The sequence below is a fragment of the Leptonychotes weddellii genome, chromosome 12, assembly GCF_054177405.1.
Source record: "Leptonychotes weddellii isolate Sample4059 chromosome 12, ASM5417740v2, whole genome shotgun sequence".
In the NCBI taxonomy this organism is placed as follows: domain Eukaryota; kingdom Metazoa; phylum Chordata; class Mammalia; order Carnivora; family Phocidae; genus Leptonychotes; species Leptonychotes weddellii.
The window spans coordinates 85,994,185-86,017,289 of record NC_138380.1 but is presented as its reverse complement, the minus strand read 5'-3'; the positions used below and the strand labels follow the sequence as shown (position 1 = coordinate 86,017,289).

The following is a 23,105-nucleotide window of genomic DNA, read 5'->3' as shown; positions in this document are numbered from 1 at the left end:
ACTCTCTAACAGAGCAGTTTTAATTTGAATGAAGTCCAGATTGTCAATTATTTCATTCATGGGCCATGCTTCTGGTATTATATCTAAAAAGGCATCACCAAATCCAAGGTCATTTAGGTTTTCTCCTGTGTTAATTTCAGAGTTTTTATAATTTTGCATTTTACATTTAGGTCTATGATCCATTTTGAATTAATTTTTGTGAAGGGTATAAGGTCTGTCTCTAGATTTTTTTCTTTGCATGTGGATTTCTAGTTGTTCGAGCACCATTTGTTGAAAAGACTATCTTTGCTCCATTGTATTGTTTTTATTCCTTTGTCAAAGATCAGTTGACTATGTGGGGGTCTAATTCTGGGCTCTCTACTCTGTTCATCGATCTAGTTATCTTTTTTTCCCCCCAATACCACATTTTCTTGATACTGCAGCTTTATAGTAGGCCTTGAAGTTGGGTAGCATTGGTCCTCCAGTTTTGTTCTCCTCCTCCAATAATCGTGCTGGATGTTCTAGGTCTTTTGTCTCTCCATGTAAACTTTAGAATCAGTTTGTCAATATCCATAAAATAACTTGTTGGGGTTTTAAGACTGCATTGAGTTTATAGATGAAGTTAGAAAGAACTTAATGACAATATTATCTTCCTATCCCTGAACATGGACTATATATCCATTTTTTAGTTCTTTGATTTCATTCAATATAGTTTTGTGGTTATCCTCATATAGCTATTGTACAAATTTGTTAGATGTATATCTAAGTGTTTCATTTGGGGATGGTAATATAAATGCATTGTTTTTAATTTCAAATTCCATTTGCTCATTGTTGGTATACAGGATAGCAATGGACTTTTTGTACATTAACGTTGTATCCTGCAACCTTGTTACAATCAAATCATTTCCTTTATTTTTTTTAAAAGAGTTATTTATTTATTTGAGTGGGGGAGGAAGGATAGAGGGAGAAAGAGAAGCTCAAGCAGGCTCCCTGCTGAGCATGGAGCCCAGTGAGGGGCCTGATCTCATGATCCTGAGATCATAACCTGAGCTGAAACCAAGAGTCCGACGCTCAACCAACTGAGACACCCAGGCGCCCCCCCACCCCAAACTGTTTGCTTTAAATTAATGCAGCTTTTTGTTGTATGTAATGAATTGTATTTATGTTTGTAAATTGTTCCTTAATAAACATGATAAAAATAATCATGTAAAGAGTATTTCCCATTTCCTCTAAATTTTCAAATTTATTAGCATAAATATTTTAATAATACTCATCTTTTTAATACAAGTACAATCACTACATTGTAATTTTTGTTAACTTTCCCTATCATGTATTTGTTTTCTAATTCAGTGATTTCTGCATTCATCTTCTCCACGGTACTGGTATAGTAGTTTAATCACAGGGAAACTCACATCACTGGGATCAGCTTATTTTCCAATTTAGCTGCATCCTACAAGTTTAGATATGTTATATATTCATTATTATTCAGTTCAAAATATCTTCTAGTTTTTATTATGATCTCTTCCTTGACCTCTAGATTTTTTAGGAGTTTTTTTGCTTAATTTTCAAAGTGGATGGGCATTTTCTAGTTGTATTTTTATTATTTATGTCTAGCTTCTTAAGTTTAAAAACATAAAATAGTATTTAAAATCTACCTCTGATAACTCCAATAATAGTCACCCATGTATTAAAGAGGGCACGTATTGGGATGAGCACTGAGTGTTACATGCAACTAATGTATTGTTGAACACTACAGCAAAAACTTATGATGTACTATATGCTGGCTAACTGAACATAATAATAATAATAATAATAATAATAATAATAATAATAAAAAGTCACCCATGGTCCATTCCTTTTGTTACTGAGGTCAGATACTATTTTAACGAATCAGGGACTGACTGGGCTGCTTGAGCTATCTTGAAATTTTCTACCATTGGTTGGCCCTGATTCCTTCACTGTAGCCAGCCAGGGGTCTAACTGAGAATCTATGGTTTTGCTAGGACATCTCCCCTTGGAGGATCCAGAACTTCACGTTTTGTCTCTTCAGCAGTCAAACTACAGAAAACTCCTCTTTGATCTTCAGCAGCTTTTGGCCTACTTTCTTATCCCTTTCATAAAAAGCAGTTGCAGAAAGTTGACTCACTTAAAATTCCTTTCTCTCCAGGATCTTTTTTTTTTTTCTTTAAAGATTTTTATTTATTTATCTGTCAGAGAGAGAGGGAGAGAGCACAAGCAGGGGGAGCGGGAGAGATAGGAGCAGACTCCCCGCAGAGCAGGGAGCCCGATGCGGGGCTCGATCCCAGGACCCCGGGATCCTGACTTGAGCAGAAGGCAGACACTTAACCGACTGAGCCACCCAGATGTCCCTCTCTCCAGGATTTTGGCCACATGAGTCCTGTTGTCCTGACCATCTCTCATGATCACAAATCCTTTTTTCTTTTTCTTTCTAATTATACCTGGCTGTTCTAGGTTTTATGTGTTAGTGTGCCATAATGCTGTTCCAGGACAACTAGAAGCAGATACCAACTGTTTCCATTCTTGACTCTTTATAATCCATTCCGCACACAGCAGCAGGAACATTTGGATAAATTTCGATCAGAACATGATGCTTTCCTACCCCAATAGCTTCTTACCACATTTAGAATAAAATCCCAACCACTTCCCCTGACTTACAAGATGCTGGGCCTTGCCTCCCTCCCCAGCCTCATCTTGTATCTCACTCCCATCCCTCACACACGGTTCTTCTCCAGCCACAATGATCTTCCTGCTGTTGTGTAAGCCTGCCAAGCTTGGTACACTCAGGCCCTTCATACTAGCTGCTTCCTCGATCTGCAACATACATCTAACCAGGTCTTCATGTGTCTGGTCTCTCAGTTCATGTGACAGCAACTCAGAAAGGTCTTCCTGGACCATGGCTATCTAAGTTAGCTCCTCTCCATCATGTACACCATGTTACAATGTAGTATTTCCTTCGTGTTGCTTAGTTTCCCTTGCGATTGTCTTGTTAATTTTTTGTTTTGTTTTCTTACATTAGAATATAAGCTCTAGGAGGCAATGTCTTGTCTTCAAATCTTGTGACCAGATTGGAGCAGACTGATACTGTACATGTGTGGGATTAATCCACCCAGCTTTGAGGGCTGAGACGGAATAGAGTAGAGGCTGACAAACACCATGGCCCCAGGCTTGATTTTAATATTTGCTCAACCCACATGATATTTCTGAGAAGTTGCACATAGGAGTTCCCTGTTAGATTTAGGGGTTTAAATATACTCTCCACATAGGCACTCTGAATAAATAACCCAAAACTCTTCAGTTGCTGCCATTTTCTATTTAACTTCTCTGTGTGGTTATAATCTTATAAGTGCCCATTATATCCGTTCAGGAAAGTAAACAGACCTGAAAATCAAGGAGAGTTTTCCCTGGGTGAAAACAGTTTCTAATTACAGTAATAATAATAAAAAAAGAGATCAATCAACATGGTAGTCTTCTTTAAAAAATTTTTTAGTTGACATTATATTTAGTATGTATTTCTCTCAATTTTCCCTCCTCATTTTAAAATTCTGATAGTAAAAGGCAAAAGATTTATGCGATCTGAAGAGAAACCAGAAAAAAAAAAAAAAGAAGATAGCAGAAGGGGAAGAATGAAGGGGAGGGATATCGGAGGGGGAGAAGAACCATAAGAGATGATGGACTCTAAAAAACATACTGAGGGTTCTAGAGGGGAGGGGGATAGGGGGATGGGTTAGCCTGGTGATGGGTATTAAAGAGGGCACGTTCTGCATGGAGCACTGGGTGTTATATGCAAACAATGAATCATGGAACACTACATCAAAAACTGATGATATAATGTACGGTGATTAACATAACATAATAATAAAAAAAATCTGATAGTAAAAAAATAAATAAAATTCTGATAGTAACTGTATTTTTCTAAGATTTAGCATGTTTTAATCAGCAAAAACATGTTTTAAGTTTGAACTTGCCTAAATTTGAAAAAATTGCATAAGATTTTAATGCAACATTAATCACAGAAATAAATTTAGCATTTAAACTATACACTAAAGGATATTCTTGCTCTTAAGTTCAGGTAACTTCAATTATTTCTCATGAATGTCCTTTATATGTTATTAGGTATATACAGAAAGTAGGACAGTTTGGTTCTCACTTACCCGGTTGCATAGAAATTTAAAGATGTGCATGAATTCTGTAGGAGCAGGGAATCTTCATTTCATTCACGAAGTTGCAATGTGAGACCCAGAACCCAACATTAGGTTTTGTTTGTAAGAAATAAGAAAACCAAACCATGAGAGACTCTGGACTCTGGGAAACAAACTGAGGATTGCTGGAGGGAGGGGGGTGGGGGGATGGGGTAGCTAGGTGATGGGTATTAAGGAGGGTACATGTTGTGATGACCACTGGGTGTTATATGCAACTAATGAATTGTTGAACACTACATCAAAGACTAATGATATACTATATGTTGGCTAACTGAACATAAAAAAAAAAGAAGAAAAAGAAAAAGAAAAGAAATAAGAGAACCACGCTGGATGTATGTAACTGGAGTAAGCCCAGCCCAATAGCCATCACTTCTCTGTGTGTACCATGAGCTCCAACCACATGGCATTTCTTTCTTTTTATTTTTCAACCACATGCCATTTCTATAGAGTTCCCCAAGTGTTCGTGAGATGCCTTGGTAGTTTTGCACATGCTGTTCCTTCTACCTGGAATGCCCCCAACCCACTCCCCAAAAATGTCTCATCACCCATCAAGACCTAAGTCCCACAGCACACCATCTGGGAAGTCTTCCCTCAGTATTCTGCTGCATTCAGTCCATACCTTGATTAGAACATTTATTTCATTGTCTTGTCTCCTTCCACCAGCCTGAGAGGTCTTACCTATCAATCATTTTTGTGTCCTTCCAGAGGTTTCTGTTTCTACTACAGAATAGATACTTAGTAACATTTCTTAAATTAATAATCAGCCAGAAGAACTTCACCTGGCTTTCCCCATTAAAAAAGTTCTCACAGAACCTTCAAACTTATCTTCAAGGAGTAGTAGTTCATATGATTAGCTGAAAGACCAAACTAAACTTTTTGATAACTGCCTTCAGCCTTATCATCCAGTGCTATCGATTTAAACTTTATTTTTCCTCTGAAGGGGAATAATGAATCTTAAATTATTTGTTCCTTCAATCTTGGCTATTCTCACCAATTATTTCTGGTCTCCTCACTGCATATCCGATAGAATCTTTGCATATCCGATGGAATCTATGGATACTCTCTCCAGAATTTATCTACAACCACCTACACACAACATTGATCAGTATCAGGCTCTAAAGGCAGATGACCTGCTTCAAATTCTGGTTCTGCCATTTAATAGCTATGAGACCTGGGGAAAATTACTTAACTGCTCTGTGCCTTGGTTTCCCCATCTTTAAATGGGGATAATAATAGTACATATCTCATAGGGTTGTTGTGAGGCTTGAGTTAATTATATAAAATGTTTACACTGCTTGGCATAGTAAGCCCTATATATAAGCCTTATATAGCCTATTATTAGTAGGTTCCAGGAATTGGATATGATTCCTTCCCTTGAGGAGCTCAAAGGCTCACAGGAAAGACAGATGTGCAAATAAAAGACAGTATGATAGAGGTCTAGACAAAGGGGCAGAGAGGAAGGAGCACTTTCCTCCTGAGGCCCGGGGTGGGGGGGTCAAGGAGTGGCCCATAAGGGAGGTGGTGTTTTAGCTGAGTCTTGATGGATGAGCAGGAGCTGCTAGTTGGATTCATTGGGAACGTACATTTTAGGCAGACACGAGCAAAGACAATCTATGCAACCATGTGAAAGCATGAGGGGCAGTGGGGGACAGCAGCTACTGAGAGTGGTCTTAGCATAATGTCTGAGGTGTAAGGTACCGTACAGTGGAGCTGAAGCCCATTGCCCACACTACAGATTGTTTTATTCAACACCCATGTTCAACCACCTCTCCTTTTGCCCTCCTTACTATAGAGCTGGGGAACTGAAGCACTAGATTTTCCCAAACAGGTGAAGGTCTGTGACAGGTCATAGGGCTTTTGCTGGGAAGGGCTTCTCTTACAGAATAAAAATGCAAAGCCTTACAAGGAGAAGGCTTTTTGCCTCTTTGCTTTCTTCCTACCTGGAACTTGAGTTTGACGCTTTAAGATAGGAGGATGAGAGCCATCTGCTAAGGGCGCAGTGGGAAGACCCAGAGAGCTCGAGTCCCTCGTTGGTGCTCTCAGTAACCTGCACTACCAGAACCACTTCCGTCTGGACTTCTTGGTTGTGAGAAATATCACAGCTGGCCCCACTTCCTCTAGCTTAGAGCCAAGTGCACCCATAACTACACAAGTGGTAAGCCATGCTGGGACAGCAAAGTCCTTGAATGCTCTGCACAGGAGAGCATTTAGGGGTTGAAAGTGCAGATCTTCAGTCAAGTTATTTGACGTTGAACTTGAGAAATCAGTTATCCTCAGTCTGAGCCTCATCAGGGAGACGTGGCAAAACTTATTTTAGAACACCAACTTAACTTTTTTTTACTTATTTATTCAATTCATTAACCTACAGTGCATCATTAGTTTCAGATGTACAGTTCAGTAATTCATCAGTGCTCATTACATCACATGCCCTCCTTAATGCCCATCACCCAGTTAAGAAAAAAAAAAAAAGAATACCAACTTTAACCACGGGATGCTGGATAGAATGCAGGAGGTCAAAAGCAGAGGTCTAGTGAGGGTTTGCTAGGATCTTTCCAGAGTGAAGTAAATCTTAACTAAAGACTCAGGAATAATTTCAGAACTTAAAGTGGATTCTAGCTGACAGTTTTAGACAAAAAACATTCTGATGGTGTTGGGTTTCTGAAATGTTCTTTGAGGACTTATAATACCTTTATGACTAAATGTTTTAGAACAAGTTGCTCTGAAGTTCTTCAGAAGAGAGAAACCTTTTTTTTTTTTTTCATGTACTATAAATTCCTGTAGCATCATGTATTATCCCCAGGAATGCAGTGAGGAGACCAGAAATAATTGGTGAGAAGAGCCAGGACTGAAGGAACAAATAATTTAAGATTCATTATTCCATGCTACTGGTATCTTCAGTGCTTTAGAATCTGTTGATAACCAAAGTAGTAGGAAGTTTAAGTGCAATTCAATTTCCTTTACGTTGCTCTAACTTCAAAGCTGTAACATTGCTCCTCTGTAAGGCCTGGGTCTGGGTTAATTAAGCCTAGGAAGTGGGTGGTGTAATTTAAGAGACAATGAACAAGATTTGCCCCCAAATATCTAATTACACTTTCTTGTTCAAGAATGCTTGAAAAGCCTATGTCAGAGATGACCTACTCTGAAGAATAAAGGAAGGAAACCTGTCCAAAGCAAGTGCCTTGGGTAGGAGTAGCGCGTTCTCATCAGTAACAGCCTGATGAAGGTAACCAAGGCTCAGATTGAGGATGTCTGATTTCCTACATCTACACAACTAGTAACAAGCCATGCTGGGATTTCAACCAAGATTTGTGTGGCTGCAAATCTGTGCTTTTAACTCCAACATTATTCTGTAGCCCCTCCCATGCCCTAAGCCTCCCTGTCTCCCCGCCCACACAGTTAGCAGGTCACACCCTCAAGCTGAAGCATGTGAGTTAGCTGCCAAATGGGTTGTGACAACTTTCTGCTAGTTCTCCAGGAGAGGACTTAGTCACTGTGAGGCCAAGCCTGACATCATGTGGCTTTGCTGAGGAACCTCCTCACTCCTGGCTGGTGGAGGACACACATTTGGAAGTGGAGATGGGCCTTCACGAGACAGAACAAACCGTTCAATGCTCTAGCACCGTTCAGACCAGGAAGATGGGGTACACAATTAGGATTCATGTTTATTTAAATCAAATAATATGTAACTCCCAGGGGTATTCTAGGGCTTAATGATTTACCTGTCCCAGGAAACTGACAGTTTTAGAATCTCCGGAACTGGTCTAGAGGGACACATTTAAAATTTGGCACTCTTGCCTAAGGACTGCACACGGAGGAAGAGTGTAAGAATGCTTCTCTTCCTTCTCCCACACAGAGGTAGGGAGAGGCTGCCTTGCTTTCAGATGCAGGTTCTGAATCAGATGAAGAAGCTGTAGCAGGGCTACTGAGTGTAGCTGCAACAAAGAGTTTCCTGGTATTGCCTCGAGGGGTTCCATCAAGATCCCTGAGTTACAACCCACAGAGAACACAGCTCCCTTCTAAGACCAGAGAGCCATGAACTTAGCAGCAGTTTGGGGCTCCAAGAAAGGAGGGCACGGCATGTGGGCTGGCTTGTGGTCAGTTGTTTCAGCTGGCCACCTTAGGCTTCTTCTCAGGGCCCACAGCACTCACCTCGGCCTGCCAGATGGGGTTCACGGTGTTGCCTATGATCTTGGATCTCCTCTCCTGTCCGTGGTGTGGGAGGGCAGGGAAGATGCTGTGCTTTCCAGGCTGAATGGAAATCTTCAGGTAAGGGTCTGGGTTGAAAAACATCCCTTTCTTCAACCCCATGGCCTGGAAATCTATAAAATTAGGAACATTTTAATTTAAATGTATTTTGGTAAGGTTAAAGATCATATCAGGCTTTACACAAGGAGAAAGTCCATCTAAAATATGGAAAAGTCTTTCCAATCTTTAGACTATTTTCTACCTCGTTACAAATATGGACTGGTATGTCTACAGAACCCATTATATGGAACATTTACTGGCATGTATAAAACCATTCCTTGTCAGAAGTCAATACAACAGGTATTGTGGTCACTATGTGTTTTAAGAGAGGACGGTTGGCCCTTCCTGGACTGGACTTCCAGCATTCCTCAGGAAGCTTGGGGTGAGGGTCTGAGGTCACCTCAGGAAACTTGGTGGACACTGAGGGAAAAAATCCAATGGAAAATTCTATGGGTCTAAGTGAAAATTCCCCTGCAAAGTGGAGATGTAAGAAAACCAAGGGCTGTAGTCTCACAATGAATATAGTAGGTCTATCAACCCATGTCTATGTGGCAGAACCAAAATGGGAACCAATTAACAGAGATTTTGTCTCCTTCCCCAGCCCCATGCTGCCCATCCTGCATGGCATCCCTCTCGGGTTTCAGGATTTCACTGAGTTTTGGTTAATGAAATTTCCTCTTGGTTTCTGGAAGGTAGCTGAGTAGTTTTCCAGGCTCCTGCTGTTTCTGCAGGTTTGTACAAATAATTGTTATTTCTTAAGCATTTCAACAGGAACATAAGAATGGCAAATCAGGAGTTGTTGGCTTTCTGCCCTAATAACACAAAAGTATTGAGTTTCTTCTTCCTTTTTCTTTTAACTTAGACACATGCTAATGTCATCAGCTGATTTTTTTTTTTAATAAAAGACTTTATTTTGAGGGGGGAGTTGTAGGTTCACAGCAAAATTAAGAGGAAGTACAGATTTTCCCATATACCTCTTGCCTCACACATGCAGAGCCTCCCCCATTATTAACATCTCCCATTAGAGGGGCACATTTATTACAACTGATGAAGCTATACTGACACATCATTATTACCCAAATTCCAGAGTTTACATTAGCATTCACTCTTGGTGGTGTACATTCTATGGGTTTTGACAAATGTATCCATTATTAGAGTATCATACAGAATATTTCTACTGCCTTAAAAAATCCTCTGTGCTCCACCTCTCCCTATCTTCCCCCAGCCCCACCCCCAGGCAACCACTGATCTCCTTACTGACTCCACAGTTTTGCCTTTCCCATAATGTCATATAGTTGGGATCATACAGTATGTAGCCTTTTCAGGTTGACTTTTTTTCACTTAGTAATATGCATTTAAGATTCCTCCATGTCTTTTTCTGGTTTGACAGCTCATTTCCTTTTAGCAACGAACATCAATCCATTATCTGCATGTACTACAGTTTATTCATCCATTCAACTACTGAAGGACATCTTAGTTGCTTCCAGGTTCTGGCAATTATGAATAAAGCTGCTATAAGCATCTGTGTGCAGGTTTTGTACAGAGTTAAGTTTTTAACTCGTTTGGGTAAATACCAAGGAGTGAGTGCAATCACTGGATCCTATGGTAAGAGTATGTTTAGTTTTGTAACAAATCACCAAACTGTCTTTGAAAGTGGCTGTACCATTTTGCATTCGCACTAGGAACCGTTGAGAGTTCTCATTGTTCTACATTCTTGTCAGCATTTGGTGTTGTCAGTGTTCTGGATTTTGGCCATTCTAATAGGTATGTGGTGGTATCTCATGGTTGTTTTTATTTGCATTTCCCTGGTGACATAAGATATGGAGCATCTTTTCATATGATTATTTGTCATCTGTATGATATGTCTGCCAAGATCTTTGGTCCATTTTTTAAATTGAGTTGTTGGTTTTCATATTGAATTTCAAGAGTTCTTTGTATATTGGATAATGTTCCTTTAATGGATGAGTATTTTGTAAATAGTTTCTCAGCGTAGCTCGTCTTCTCTTTCTCTTGACATTGTCTTTTGTGGTGTAGAAGTTTTTAATTCTAATAAAGTTCGTCCTTTATCAATTATTTCTTTCATGCACCACATGTTCAGTGTTGTAGCTAAAAAGCCATTGCCATACCCAAAGTCATGTAGGTTTTCTCCTGTTACCTTCAAGGAGTTTTATAGTTTTGCATTTTACACCTAGGTCTGATCCACTTTGAGTTATTTTTAAAAATTGAGATATACTTGACACATAAGATTATATTAGTTTCAGGTGTACAACATAATGATTTGTATATTTGCGTTATATTTGTATATAATGCAAAAGAGTTACCAAATAAGTCTATTTAACAGCCGTCACCACACATCGTTATAACTTTTTATCTTCTGATAAAAACTTTTAAGATCTACTCTCTTACCAACTTTCAAATACACAATACAGTATTTGTTAACTTTAGTCACCATGCTGTACATTACATCCACATGACTTATTTGTTTTATAACAGGAAGTTTGTATCTTTTGACCACCTTCACCCATTTTGCCCAGCCCCAACCAATCTATTCTCTGTATCCATGAGCTTGATTTTTTTTTTCAGATTCCACGTATAAGTGAGGTCATATGGTCTTTGTGTTTCTCTGTCTGACTTATTTCATTTAGCATAATGCCCTCAAGGTCCATCCATGTTGTCACAAATAGCAAGATTTCATTCTTTTTTATAGCTGAATATCACTGTATTGTATATATATATATATATATATATATAGCACATTTTCTTTACCCATTCATCTATCTGTGGACACTTCAGTTGCTTCTGTGTTGTGGCTATTGTAAATAATGCCTCAGTGAACATGGGGGTGCATATATCTTTTTGAGTTCGTGAGTTTTAGTGGGTTAACTTTTTCATTTCTTTGGATAAACACCCAGAAGTAGAATTGCTGAATCCTATGGTGGTTCTATTTTTAATTTTTTGAGGAACCTCCATACTGTTTTCCATAGTGGCTGCACTAATTTATGTCCCTACCAACAGTGCACCTTTCTACCTCCTCGGTAACACTTGTTTTCTCTTGTCTTTTTGATACTAGCCATTCTAACAGGTGTGAAAGGATGATCTCATTGTGGTTTTGATTTGCATATCACTTATGATGAGTGATGTCGAACATCTCTTTGTGTACTTGTTGGCCATCTGTATGTCTTCTTTGATGAGATGTCTATTTGGATCTTCTGCACATTCTTAAGTCAGACTTTTCTTTTTCTGCTGAATTGCATGAGTTCTTTATACATTTTGGATATTAACCCCTTTTCAGACATACAGTTTGCAATTATTTTCTATTACTCCTTTTCATTTTGTTGACAGTTTCCTTTGCTGTGCAAAGCTTTTTAGTTTGATATAGTCCCATTTATTTATTTTTGCTTTTGTTGCCTTTGCTTTTGGTGTCAAATCTAAAAAAATCACCACCAAGACTGATGTTAAGGAGCTTATTGCCTATATTTTCTTCTAAAAGTTTTGTGATTTCAGGCCTTATGTTCAAGTCTTTAATACATTTTGAGTTATTTTTTGTGTATGGTGTAATACAGTGGTCTAGTTTTATTCTTTTGCCTGTGGCTGTCCTATTTTCCTAGCATCATTTATTGAATAGACTGTCTTTTTCCCATTGTATATTCTTGGCTCCTTGCTGTGAATTAAATGGCCATAAACGAGTATGTTTATTCTGTACTCTCTTTTCTGTTCCTTTGATCTATGTGTCTTGTTTTTATGTTAATATCATACTGTTTTGATTGCTCTGGTAATATAGTTAGAAATCAGGAATGGTTCCTCCACCTTTGTTCTTCTTTCTTCATATTGCTTTGGTTTTTTGGGGTCTTTTGTGGTTCCATACAAGTTTTAGAATTCTTTGTTCTATTTCTGTGAAAAAATGCCATTGGAATATTGATAGAGATTGCATTGAATGTGTAGATTGCTTTGGGTAGTATGGACATTTTGACCATATTAATTCTTCTCATCCATGAGCATGGACTATCTTCCCATTTATTTGTGTCTTCTTCAATTTCTTTCATCAATGTTTTCTTGTTTTTGGTGTACTGGTCCATCTTTCCTTAGTTACATTTATTCCTAGGTATTTTAATCTTTTTGATGCAATTAAAAATGGGATTGTTTTCTTAATTTCTCTTTCTGAGAGTTCATTATTAGTGAAGAAATAGCAGATTTTGTATTTTGATTTTGTATCCTGCAACTTTATTGAATTTATTAGTTCTACTAGCTTTTTAGTGGGTTAACTTTTGTGAAGTATATAAGTTCTGGATATAGATTCTTTTTTTTTTTTTTTTGCATGTAGATGTCCAGTAGTTCTAGCACCATCTGTTGAAAAGACTGTTTTTGTTCCATTGTGTTGCCACTGCTCCTTTGTCAATGATCACTTGACTAAATTTATGTGGGTCTCTTTCTGGGTACTCTATTCTGTTCCACCGATCTATTTGCCTATTCTTTCACCAATATGACACTATCTTGATTACCATGGCTGTAGTAAGTCTTGAAGTTAAGTAAGTCAGTTCTCCAACTTTGATCTGCTCTTTCAACACTGTGTTGGCTATCCTGGCTCTTTTGCCTCTCTCTATAAATTTTAGAGTCATTTAATCAATATCCACAAAATGCCTTAATGGGGTTTTAATTGGGATTGCATTCTATAGAAAAACTGAAATCTTGACAATACTGAGTCTTTTAATCTATCAATGTGGCATATCTCTCCATTCATTTAGTTCCTTTTTAATTGCATTCATCAGAGTTTTGTAGTTTTCCTCATATAGACCTTGTACATACTTTGTTAGATTTATATTTAAGCATTTCATTTTTGGGGGCGCTAATATAAAAAGGCATTGTGTGTTTAATTTCAAATTCCATTTGTTCATTGCTGGTATATAGGAAAGCAATTGACTTTTTGTTTATTAACCTTGTATCCTGCAGTCTTGCTCTAATTGCTTACCAGTGGCTCTTTAGGCACACATTTTCTTTACTGGGGCTCACTTAGACATGAAAAATGCAAGGACACTCATGTACTTAATTTCTGTGGTCTTAGATCTCTGACATTCATGGTCTGCAACATTTGTTGGTTGATAACAAGCTAAGGCAACAGTTTTCCAACTGTGTTCTATAGAGTCCTAGAGCTTCATGCCATTGTGTCTCCTCAAAGACCACTTAGGATGGAAGTTAGTGTGTAGGGCTCTGAGCTTTGTATATCATTTTAGGCAGGGTAACTCAGTTTTTCTTTATACTTTTAATTTTGAAATTATTCTAGATTTACAGAAGAGTTGCAGAGATAGTACAAAGATTTTCAACATATCTTTTACCCAGTTTGCCCCATTGTTAATATATTACAGAATACATTATTAATTAATTAATACATTATGAAAACTAAAAAAATTAGATTACTCAACTAAATACTATTAATTAAGTTACATACTTTATTTGGATTTTCACTGACTTTTCCACAAATGTACTTTTTTGAGCAGCTTGGTTTTTATCTTTTTTACCAATTGAGCTTCATGTGAGATTTTGTTTAGACAAAGTCTGCTGGCTGCTTCTCTCCCTGGGCTTTCCCCTACTTCCACTTTATAAACTTTCAGATAATGCTAGTGACGATGGAAACAAAGTGAAATTGCAGCTTTTCTCCTCATCATCTCAAAGTGCTTTAGCATCTATTACTTATTGATTCCTCCAGTATCCTTATGAGGTCAAGGAAAATGGAGCAGATATTTTTAATTTTTGTTTTAAATTAGATGGGGAATTAAATTAGCAGATGGGGAAACTGAGGCACTTAGAGGTGGAGTAACTTGTAGGTAAGAGTCAAATTGAAGTAGGTCTCCTGACTGATGGTTGACCTTCTTATTGTCTCCATAGGCCTTCAGGTGAGCAAAACATACCTGAGAGAGAAAAGCTGATCAGCCTCCGACTTCCTTGCCCTTGGACAGTCTCATCAGAGCCAATGCTTTTAAAAATCTGTAAGAAGAAGGAAAATGGGAGACAAGCAAAACAAGCATTGAAATAGATACTCACACTGCAAAACAAACATGCTTAATCACAGCTATTTCTCCAACTACAGTCTACAAAGACAGCAGTGTTGTGATTTTATTAGGCTACCATTGATTAAAACAAGCTTCTAGCAATCTAATGTCTTTCCCAGTAATAGAGGATCTGCTAGTGGGGATGAGGGGTATTTTTCAGAGTAATGGAAATCAACAAACACAATTACTGTAATATTAGAGGCTCTTTGTAACTACTAATGTAAACAAGGTCTTTTCACATTCAAGTTTGCAAAAACTATTTATTAAAGCAGACCCTAAGGCAATAAAATAGGTCAATAGATGTTTACTGTTGTAATTATAATGTGTTTCCCCTTAGCAAAGTACACTGTTAAACTGCTGTACCTCCATTTCTTCTGATCTGTATTATTATCTAGGGATTTCCAGAAAATTCTGTGTATTAGGGAAGAGCCTGAGCATAGCATTAAGAAACTACTCTGAGGTCTCTCTTATTTAATTGCCTTCCTGGGAAATTTCAGAACATAATTGTTACATGGGTCATCTGTAGTCTAGTAGGTATTTGCAAGTCAGGTTGCTAAAATGTTTTCTTTTCCAGCACTGCTCAATATATATCTGCTAATGTATTCATCAGAACATCTAAAGTCCTTGCTTCCATTTTCTTCTAGGAAAGTTCTACTCAGAAATGATTCTGAATATTTATTCAAAGGCAGATTTACTATTTAATACATTGCATTTGCAGAAAATAATTTTTAAAATCGGAGTGTTAAGCAAATTCATACAGTATCCACTTTCTAGAAGATAATCTGTACTGAAGAAGGAAAAGATAGAAAACTTGATGACCTCTAGCTCAAAGTCTCTTTGCTGTAGTTTGTGTGGGCTGCTTCTCTTTCTTTCAGTATCTTTGATGCTGTAAGAGTGTGATTGGATGTTACCATCAAGCTGCCTTTATAAGACATGAGTGTAACGACTGGGCATCACTGGGGCTCACAGCTTTGGCCCAGGACAGTACGAAGGGATTTTTAGAATACTTCCTCACACTGAAGCTGGTGCCCCTGGTGTGCCTTTGTGCTTAGCTTCAGCTAATGTGCAAACTTCTTTAGTATGCTGGCTTCCAGACCCAAGTGCAAGGTGCATTTCAGGGCTGCTGGGCTGCTCAGCAGAGAGAATCAATGTCAGTGGCAAATGGAATGGATCATGGCATCACGTGAGATAAGAGACAGGTCTGTCCCCTAAGAGTCTCATTTGATAATAAAGAATCAGAGGAAGACATGGCCTGGGATTTGTGAGTTGGGAATATGGGCTGGTCCCAAGGCATTATCTTCCTTCAGTTTGGAAAGCCCGATTCTTCCTACTCTGTTCTTCACACTGCCTGGCTGACATACAGCAACAGGGGTCAACAAACAGCTCAGAAACAGCGTCCCCAGGCTGGACCACTCTCCTAACTCTTGAAGTGGCCAATAAATCAAAATTCCTTAATGTAAATTTTTCTTCTTTGTCAAACCTACGTCCAGATGAAGGCCATAGGAGCCCTCAACAGGCTGGCCACAACCCCTTATGCTGCTGTACCTGTCAAAGTAGGACAATGACAGTTATCTTCCTAGTTCTAGTTTAAAGACGCCAACATCTAGCTTATCTCCTCAGAATATAAGTTCCTTGAAGACACAACAAAAACTATACTTTTAATATAGACTTGTAGAATTATAAGTCTAAAGTGCGTGCATTCCAATTTTTAAAAAGTATAGGATTAAACTACACGTTTCGTAGTAGGCTAACACAAGTAACATGCTGATAATCACAACAGAGGATAGTATATTTGCTTCTTCCAGTTTAAAGCATACATATTTTGCTTCTTCCTATTTAAATATTCCTCTGCTGGCTATTCAGGCTATTTACAAAACGTTTCTCCATCTTTATGGCATCAAAAAACAGGTCTGTAGACAAAGAGAGAAATGTATATTTTTCAGAAGCTACTAAGCTCAAAGGGGAGACACATTTAAAACTCCATAGAAGTCTACTTAACCTGTGGCTCTTTGCTAACATCATTTACAAAGTCATCTCGCCACCAGATTGATGAGATAAACATGGAGGCAACCATAACTGTGATAAACATTTTGCAGGGAGTAAAAATATTTGCATGTCTCAGGAAGGTTCCGCATCTTGCCTTCTTGTTTAAGGTGAGTTCCAGGGGCATGTTTGAGGTTAAAAAATCTGTTGCACGTACCGACGCTCTACCATTTATTGCCTGTGAAAACGGTGTGAAGACTCAGCCAAAGAGTTAACCCTGGAACCACCTGAGGTGAAGGGGGCACATGAACAAATTGCTCATCTTCTCGGGTCTGCAGGTTCTCTTTGTTCCCTTTGCTCTTCCTTGTGTGTGATGCCACGCTGTTACTCTAACCACTGGGTGCTGGGTCCTGATGCCCCCTCTCAGATGAAGTGTCACTATTTGTTTCACAGACAGATATTTCCACAACAAAGCCTCCTTGGCAAATGGTTTAACATGTTCAAAGCTGAATCTGTTGGTGGTGTGCGGAAGATCCCGTAGGCTACTGAGAAGGCTCTTGGAGTTGAGTGAAGGGCTCTGGGGTTTAATTCTGATGTATCCCTTCTACTCCCATTCTCATTTTCTCATTATGTCTGCTGTTTTAAAGGCTATAAGTATGAATCGACACCACTGTTGCATACTCCCAAAACGCAATTCAGCAAAAAATAGAGTGGCGAGCAGGCCTTTTTACCCTGGCCAGGGAACTCTGCTTCAGCATTATGAAGATGCGTAGCTGTGATGACTAGGCCCCCTCCGCCTTAACTCTGCCACGTTCTTTAAATTCTACTTTTCCTTTCATGGTACCACCTCATGAAGATGAGTCTGTTTGCTGGAAACACACGTGCCTCAAACATGTGGTCAGATAAGCGTGTTGACCTATATCCTCCGTCTTCCAGCCTCCGAGAACACAGAGGTTTCTCAGACAGGTGCGCTCTCATTTCCAGAGGTGGGCAGGTGTGCCAGGGGCAAGGGTGCCTGCCGTGGAGCACCCACTGTTCTCAGAATTCGGGGTAAAACTAATTTAAAAACAAACATGAAGAGACTTAAAGTTGAATGCAAAATGTGTGTGCATTTTGAGGTAAAACAGGAGTTTTCAAAGAACTCTCTTGCATGTGAAAGGTGACTCTGAGTTGTTTCTCTGAATGTCCCAGACCTGGCTCTTGTTCCTCAGGTAAAAGCTGGAAGAGCTCCATGTAGCACACATACCCAGCGTTTCCCACAGGGGTGTGGCCACATTATGCTCAATTCCATGCATTAACCCCATTTATATATCCACAGTTATTCTCACATAATTGTAGACGGCTCTTCCCCCTAAAATGCTGACAAGGTTTGTGTTTAGTTACAAAAAAATTAAACCAACAATGATGCCAGAAGTTGAAATTCATGACTTCACTGAACCTTTATTTATTTACCTGACCCGGATAACTCTGATTTTCCTATAAATGAAAAGTGCAGGGCTCCATGACTGATGATGTGGATTTAAAAATCAGGTGCCAGGCGCCTGGGTGGCTCAGTTGGTAAAGTGACTGCCTTCGGCTCAGGTCATGATCCTGGAGTCCCTGGATCGAGTCCCGCATCGGGCTCCCTGCTTGGCGGGGAGTCTGCTTCTCCCTCTGACCCTCCCCCCTCTCATGCTCTCTCTCATTCTCTCTCTCTCAAATAAATAAATAAAATCTTAAAAAAAAATTAATAAAAAAATAAAAATCAGGCGCCAAGTAACACTGCATTACAAATAATAAAATAGCCAAACTGTGGCATATTAGCAGCCAAGAGCAGGGGATTACAGGTTCCATTTTACATCAGAGATCAGTGGTTCCTATTCACTTGATATCTTTTGCCTCCAAGATAAAGTCTAATAAATAATCTGATATGCCTCCAAGCTGCCTTAAAAAACTTAAAAAAAAAATCAAACAAATCCAAGTCCCAAGTTTCATTTCTACCTCCAAGTCTCTGAAATGTTCAAAAGTGCAAACAATAAACAAAGAAACATATACGACAAATGTTTATAGAGAACTTTTGAGTAATTTGTCTCGTTGAGTCCTCATAATATGATTATTAGGTGGTTAGGGAACTCATTCCAAGTTCTCCAGCAGAAAGGCCTATAAAGCTAAAGTGCAAAGTCATCTTTAGGGGCATAAAAGAATAAGACATAAAATTCTAACAGTCAACCACATCCCAGGCAATTTCCCCAACCCCAGGGACACCTGTGATGGAAGACTTACAAGGCCCATTGAAGGGGCAAGAGACAAGTAACGGGGATGAAAGCTGCTTAGGTGCCAAGCACAGAGCGAGTTCTAGACATTCTAACAGTTTGCAAATTAAGCATCATTCACTCATCACCAGTTCACAAACATGAAAGCTGAGCTCAGAACAATTTGTTGACTTCCCAAAATTCACCTGGGATGAATCAATCTCTGGTCCCTCTGACTTAAATAGAATGAGTTGCAGAACCTGCCAGAGAGTCCTTCAACCCTGTGAGGCCATTTCTTCAGACCCAATCTGGCTGCTCGGCTCTCTTTTGCTTGTATTCTGTTCGTATTCTGCTTGCTCCTTGCTCCTCTCTACCTTCTGATGCTGCTGTCACCAAGCCAGCTTCCAGAGTCCCCACTGCTCCTACTTTATTACCTTGAAGGCAAGGCATGGGCTTCCCAATCTCAAGGGTCTTCTGCTAATCACTATGGGCAAAAACAGAGGGGTTGGAAAATGAGGAAGTCCTCCTAGTTTTCATTTTGTGAATTAAATAAAACATGTTAATTACTTAGGAATGATTTTCTATCTCTGACTGCTTTGGGCAACACAGGACTGCAGATATTAGCACCAGGAGCAAATCTACTTGGGGCAAGGAGCTGCTATGTTTGAGAGGCTAGGCATTTGGCTCTCTCTGAAGAAAGTGAGGAGACTTACACAGCAATGAGAATGCTAGCTGAAAGTGAGCAAATCCTGGATGTTCCCTGATGATTTTTGGTTTTTCTAACGATTTATTTAAACATAGTTTCTTGTGTAGTTCAGACTATTCTGAAAGTAGGGATATAACAAACTCTACCAAATTCTAAGACATAGTTGAGCCATTCTGTTTGCTCTGGGGCTGAGGTCCCTGATTTTAGCATGCATCCGAATCACCTGCAGGGTTTCATAAAATATAGATTGCCAGGCCCCATCCCAAAGGGTCTGATTTTGTAGATTTGGGGAGGGCCAGAAAGTCTGTATTTATACCAAGGTTCAGATGAGGCTAATGCTGCTGAGGGGACTACATTTGGAGAAGCATCAGTCTTAAGTCTCTACTTCTTTCAAATGGTAATAGAAAGATGCCTTAGATTTGTTTGTAACTCTTATCTCAAACTGTCTTGATGCTAGTTCCAAGCATCAGGAGCAGGTTCTATAATGCCTTGACCCATGGAGGCCCCATGTACAGGGCTCAAGCCTGTACCCATTAGGGACAAAAAATCCATTCTGCGCAGATCTCACTTCCTCGTCCGGATGACTATCGCCTAGCCAGTTAGTCCGTCAGTCTGTGAGGGGTCCTTCACTCTACTCTCCGTGAGCTGATCATTGTTGCCTGGTTCCACCTGCAATAGGCACTCTTTCTCACTCACTGGGCACAAGTGAGGCTACAGGCTGTATGGCCTAGTGACATGTTTTCTTTGGCTAATACAGTAATAGAGTTTTAAAAAAATTAGTTTCCAGCATATTTTTAAAAGTTAAACTATTTACTTAGAATGTGGGTTTCAGACTTTTTCGGAATATCCAGCAGTAAGCAACTGAAGCTGAGAAGCAGCAGTACCATACCTTCCCAGGCCTTCTCTCAGGAGCTGTCTTCATCAATCCTAAGACATCCTTTGCTTTCCATGTTAATACTGTGAGATCAGGGTATGGCTAATCATCAATGTGTCTTAGAATTATAATTGGAAAGCTTCTTCCAGCATGGTGGTATGAGAATCAATGATGCATCTTAATATCCATGGCATTTTAGATTCCATGACATGTGATACCAACTTGGCTCCCTGGAAGCTTTTGGTGTATTTATATGTATGTGTAGAGTGTGTATGTGTGCATGTGAGCATGCAGGTACACACACACACATGCACACATGCGTGGGCATGCACACACGTGTACACATGTAACCACACATGCATGTGTGTGCGCACGTGTGTACATGCATGTGTGTGTGTGAGTACGTATGCATGTATTTTTTACTTTGTTGTTTCATTTAAAATAATTTGTGAGGTGAAATTCACATAACATAAAATTGACCATTTTAAATGGAACAATTCAGTAGCACTTAACACATTCACAGTGTTGTGTGACCACCCTTCTATCTACTTAGACATTTTAATGACTCAGAGTAAAACCTTACACCTTTTGCCCATTAAGCAGTTTCTTCCCATTCTTCTCTCCTCCCCTGCCTCAGGAAACCTCCAATTTACTTTCTGTCTCTGTGGATTTACGTATTTTAGATATTTCATATAAATGGAATCATACAATATATAGCCTTTTGTGGATTCTTTCACTTAGTATAATGTTTTTGAAGTTTGTACGAATCAAGGCTCTCCAAAAAAACAGAACCAATAGTTGTGTGTGTGTGTGTGTTGTGTGTGTGTGTTTGTGTGTGTGTGTGTGTATAAGGAATCAGGTCACATATTATGGAGGCTTACAAGTCCTAACATCTGCAGTCAGCAAGCTGGAGACTCAGGAGAGCTGATGGTGTAAGTTCTAGTCTGAAAGCTAGCAGGCTCAAGACCCAGGAAGGGTTGATGTTTCAGTCTGAGTCCAGAGGCAGGGAAAAACTGATGTCTCAGCTAGAAGGCAGTCAGGCAGGAGGAATTCCCTTTTATTCAACAGAAGGTTAGGATTATTGTTCTATTTAGATCGTCAGTTCATAGGATGAGGCCCACTGACATTAGGGAGGGCAATCTGCTTTACTCAGTCTATCAATATAAATGTTAAGCTCATCCAAAAGGACCCTCACAGAAAAACCCAGAATAATGTTTGACCAAATATCAGTGCACCCTGTGTCCCTGTCCAGTTGACACATAAAATTAACCATCACAAGGTTTCCCCATGTGGTAGCATCTATCAGCATATTAATCCTCTTTATGGCTGAATATGCACCCTGTGTCCCTGTCCAGTTGACACATAAAATTAACCATCACAAGGTTTCCCCATGTGGTAGCATCTATCAGCATATTAATCCTCTTTATGGCTGATTAATCCATTGGATGTATATGCCACAGTTTTGTTGTTGTTGTTGAAATCCTGTCAAATTATTTTTTCCCTAGCCTTGAGATATAGTTGACATATAACATTGTTATAAGCTTAAGTCATACAATGTGTTGATTTGATACACTTAGATACTGCAAAATGATTACCACCATAGTGCCAGGTAAACCTCTGTCATGTCACATGACTACCATTTCATTTTTGTGATGACAACATTTAAGATCTACTCTCTTAGTAACTTTCAAGTTCATAATATAATATTATTAACTATAATCACCATGCTCGACATTAGATCCCTAGAACATTATTCATCTTATAATTAAAAATGTGTACACTTTGGCCAAAATCTCTCCATAATCCCCCACCTCCCCACCCATGGTAACCACCATTCTACTACTCTCTGTTTCCATGAATTTGGCTTTTTTTAGATTCCACATATAAGTTATACCATACAGTATCTGTCTTTCTCTGTCTGACTTATCTCACTTTTAGCACAATGCTCTCAAGATCCCTCCATGTTGTTGTAAATGGCAAGATTTCCTTCTTTCTCATGGCTGAATAATATCATTCATATATCTATATATCTATATTTATCTCACATTTTCTTTACCTAGTCACTCATTGATGGACACTTAAGTTGTTTCCATACCTTGGCTACTGTGAATAATGCTGCAATGAACATGGCAATGCAGATATCTCTTCAAGATCCTGTTTTCATATTTTTGGATATACACCAGAAGTGGGATTGCTGGATTATATGGAAATTCCGTTTTTAATTTTTTAAAGATTTATTTATTATTTATTTGTCAGAGAGAGAGAGAGAGGGAGCATGAATAGGGGGAGTGGCAGGCAGAGGGAGAAGCAGGCTCCTTGCTGAGCAAGAAGTCCGATGCGGACTCAATCCCAGGACCCTGGGATCATGACCTGAGCCACAGGCAGACGCTTAACTGAATGAGCCACCCAGGCATCCCCTATTTTTAATTTTTTGAGGAATCTCATACTGTTTTCCAGAGTAGCTGCACCAATTTACATTCCCACCAGCAGTGCACAAGAATTCCTGTTTCTCCACATCCTCACCAGGATTTGTCTCTTATCTTCTTGATGATGGCCATTTTAATAGGTGTGAAGTTATAGTTCATTATGGTTTTGATCGGCATTTCCCTGATGATGAGTGATGTTGAGCATCTTTTCATGTGTCTGTTGCCCATCTGTATGTCTTCTTTGGAAAAATGTCTATTCAGGTCCTCTGTCCATTTTTAAATTGGATTGTTTGTCTTTTGGCTATTGAGGTCCATTAGTTCTTTATATATTTTGAATACTGACGCCTTATCAGATACATGATTTTCAAGCACTTTCTTCCACCCTGTAGGTTGCCTT

General features: G+C 39.1%; 1 protein-coding gene across 1 annotated transcript in view; it reads right to left on the bottom strand.

Moving 5' to 3' along the window:
* LOC102735822 (E3 ubiquitin-protein ligase HECW1) overlaps nucleotides 1-22,885 on the bottom strand; it is a 159,921-nt gene extending 137,036 nt beyond the window's left edge. The window contains exons 1-4 of the mRNA XM_081799716.1: nucleotides 22,806-22,885; nucleotides 15,973-16,033; nucleotides 14,348-14,423; nucleotides 8,349-8,518 (exon numbers count right to left, since the gene is read on the bottom strand). Coding sequence (XP_081655842.1) covers nucleotides 8,349-8,518; nucleotides 14,348-14,423; nucleotides 15,973-16,033; nucleotides 22,806-22,885 — 387 coding nt within the window. The remainder of the gene's footprint in view (nucleotides 1-8,348; nucleotides 8,519-14,347; nucleotides 14,424-15,972; nucleotides 16,034-22,805) is intronic.
* Between the last annotated feature and the right edge of the window lie 220 nt (nucleotides 22,886-23,105).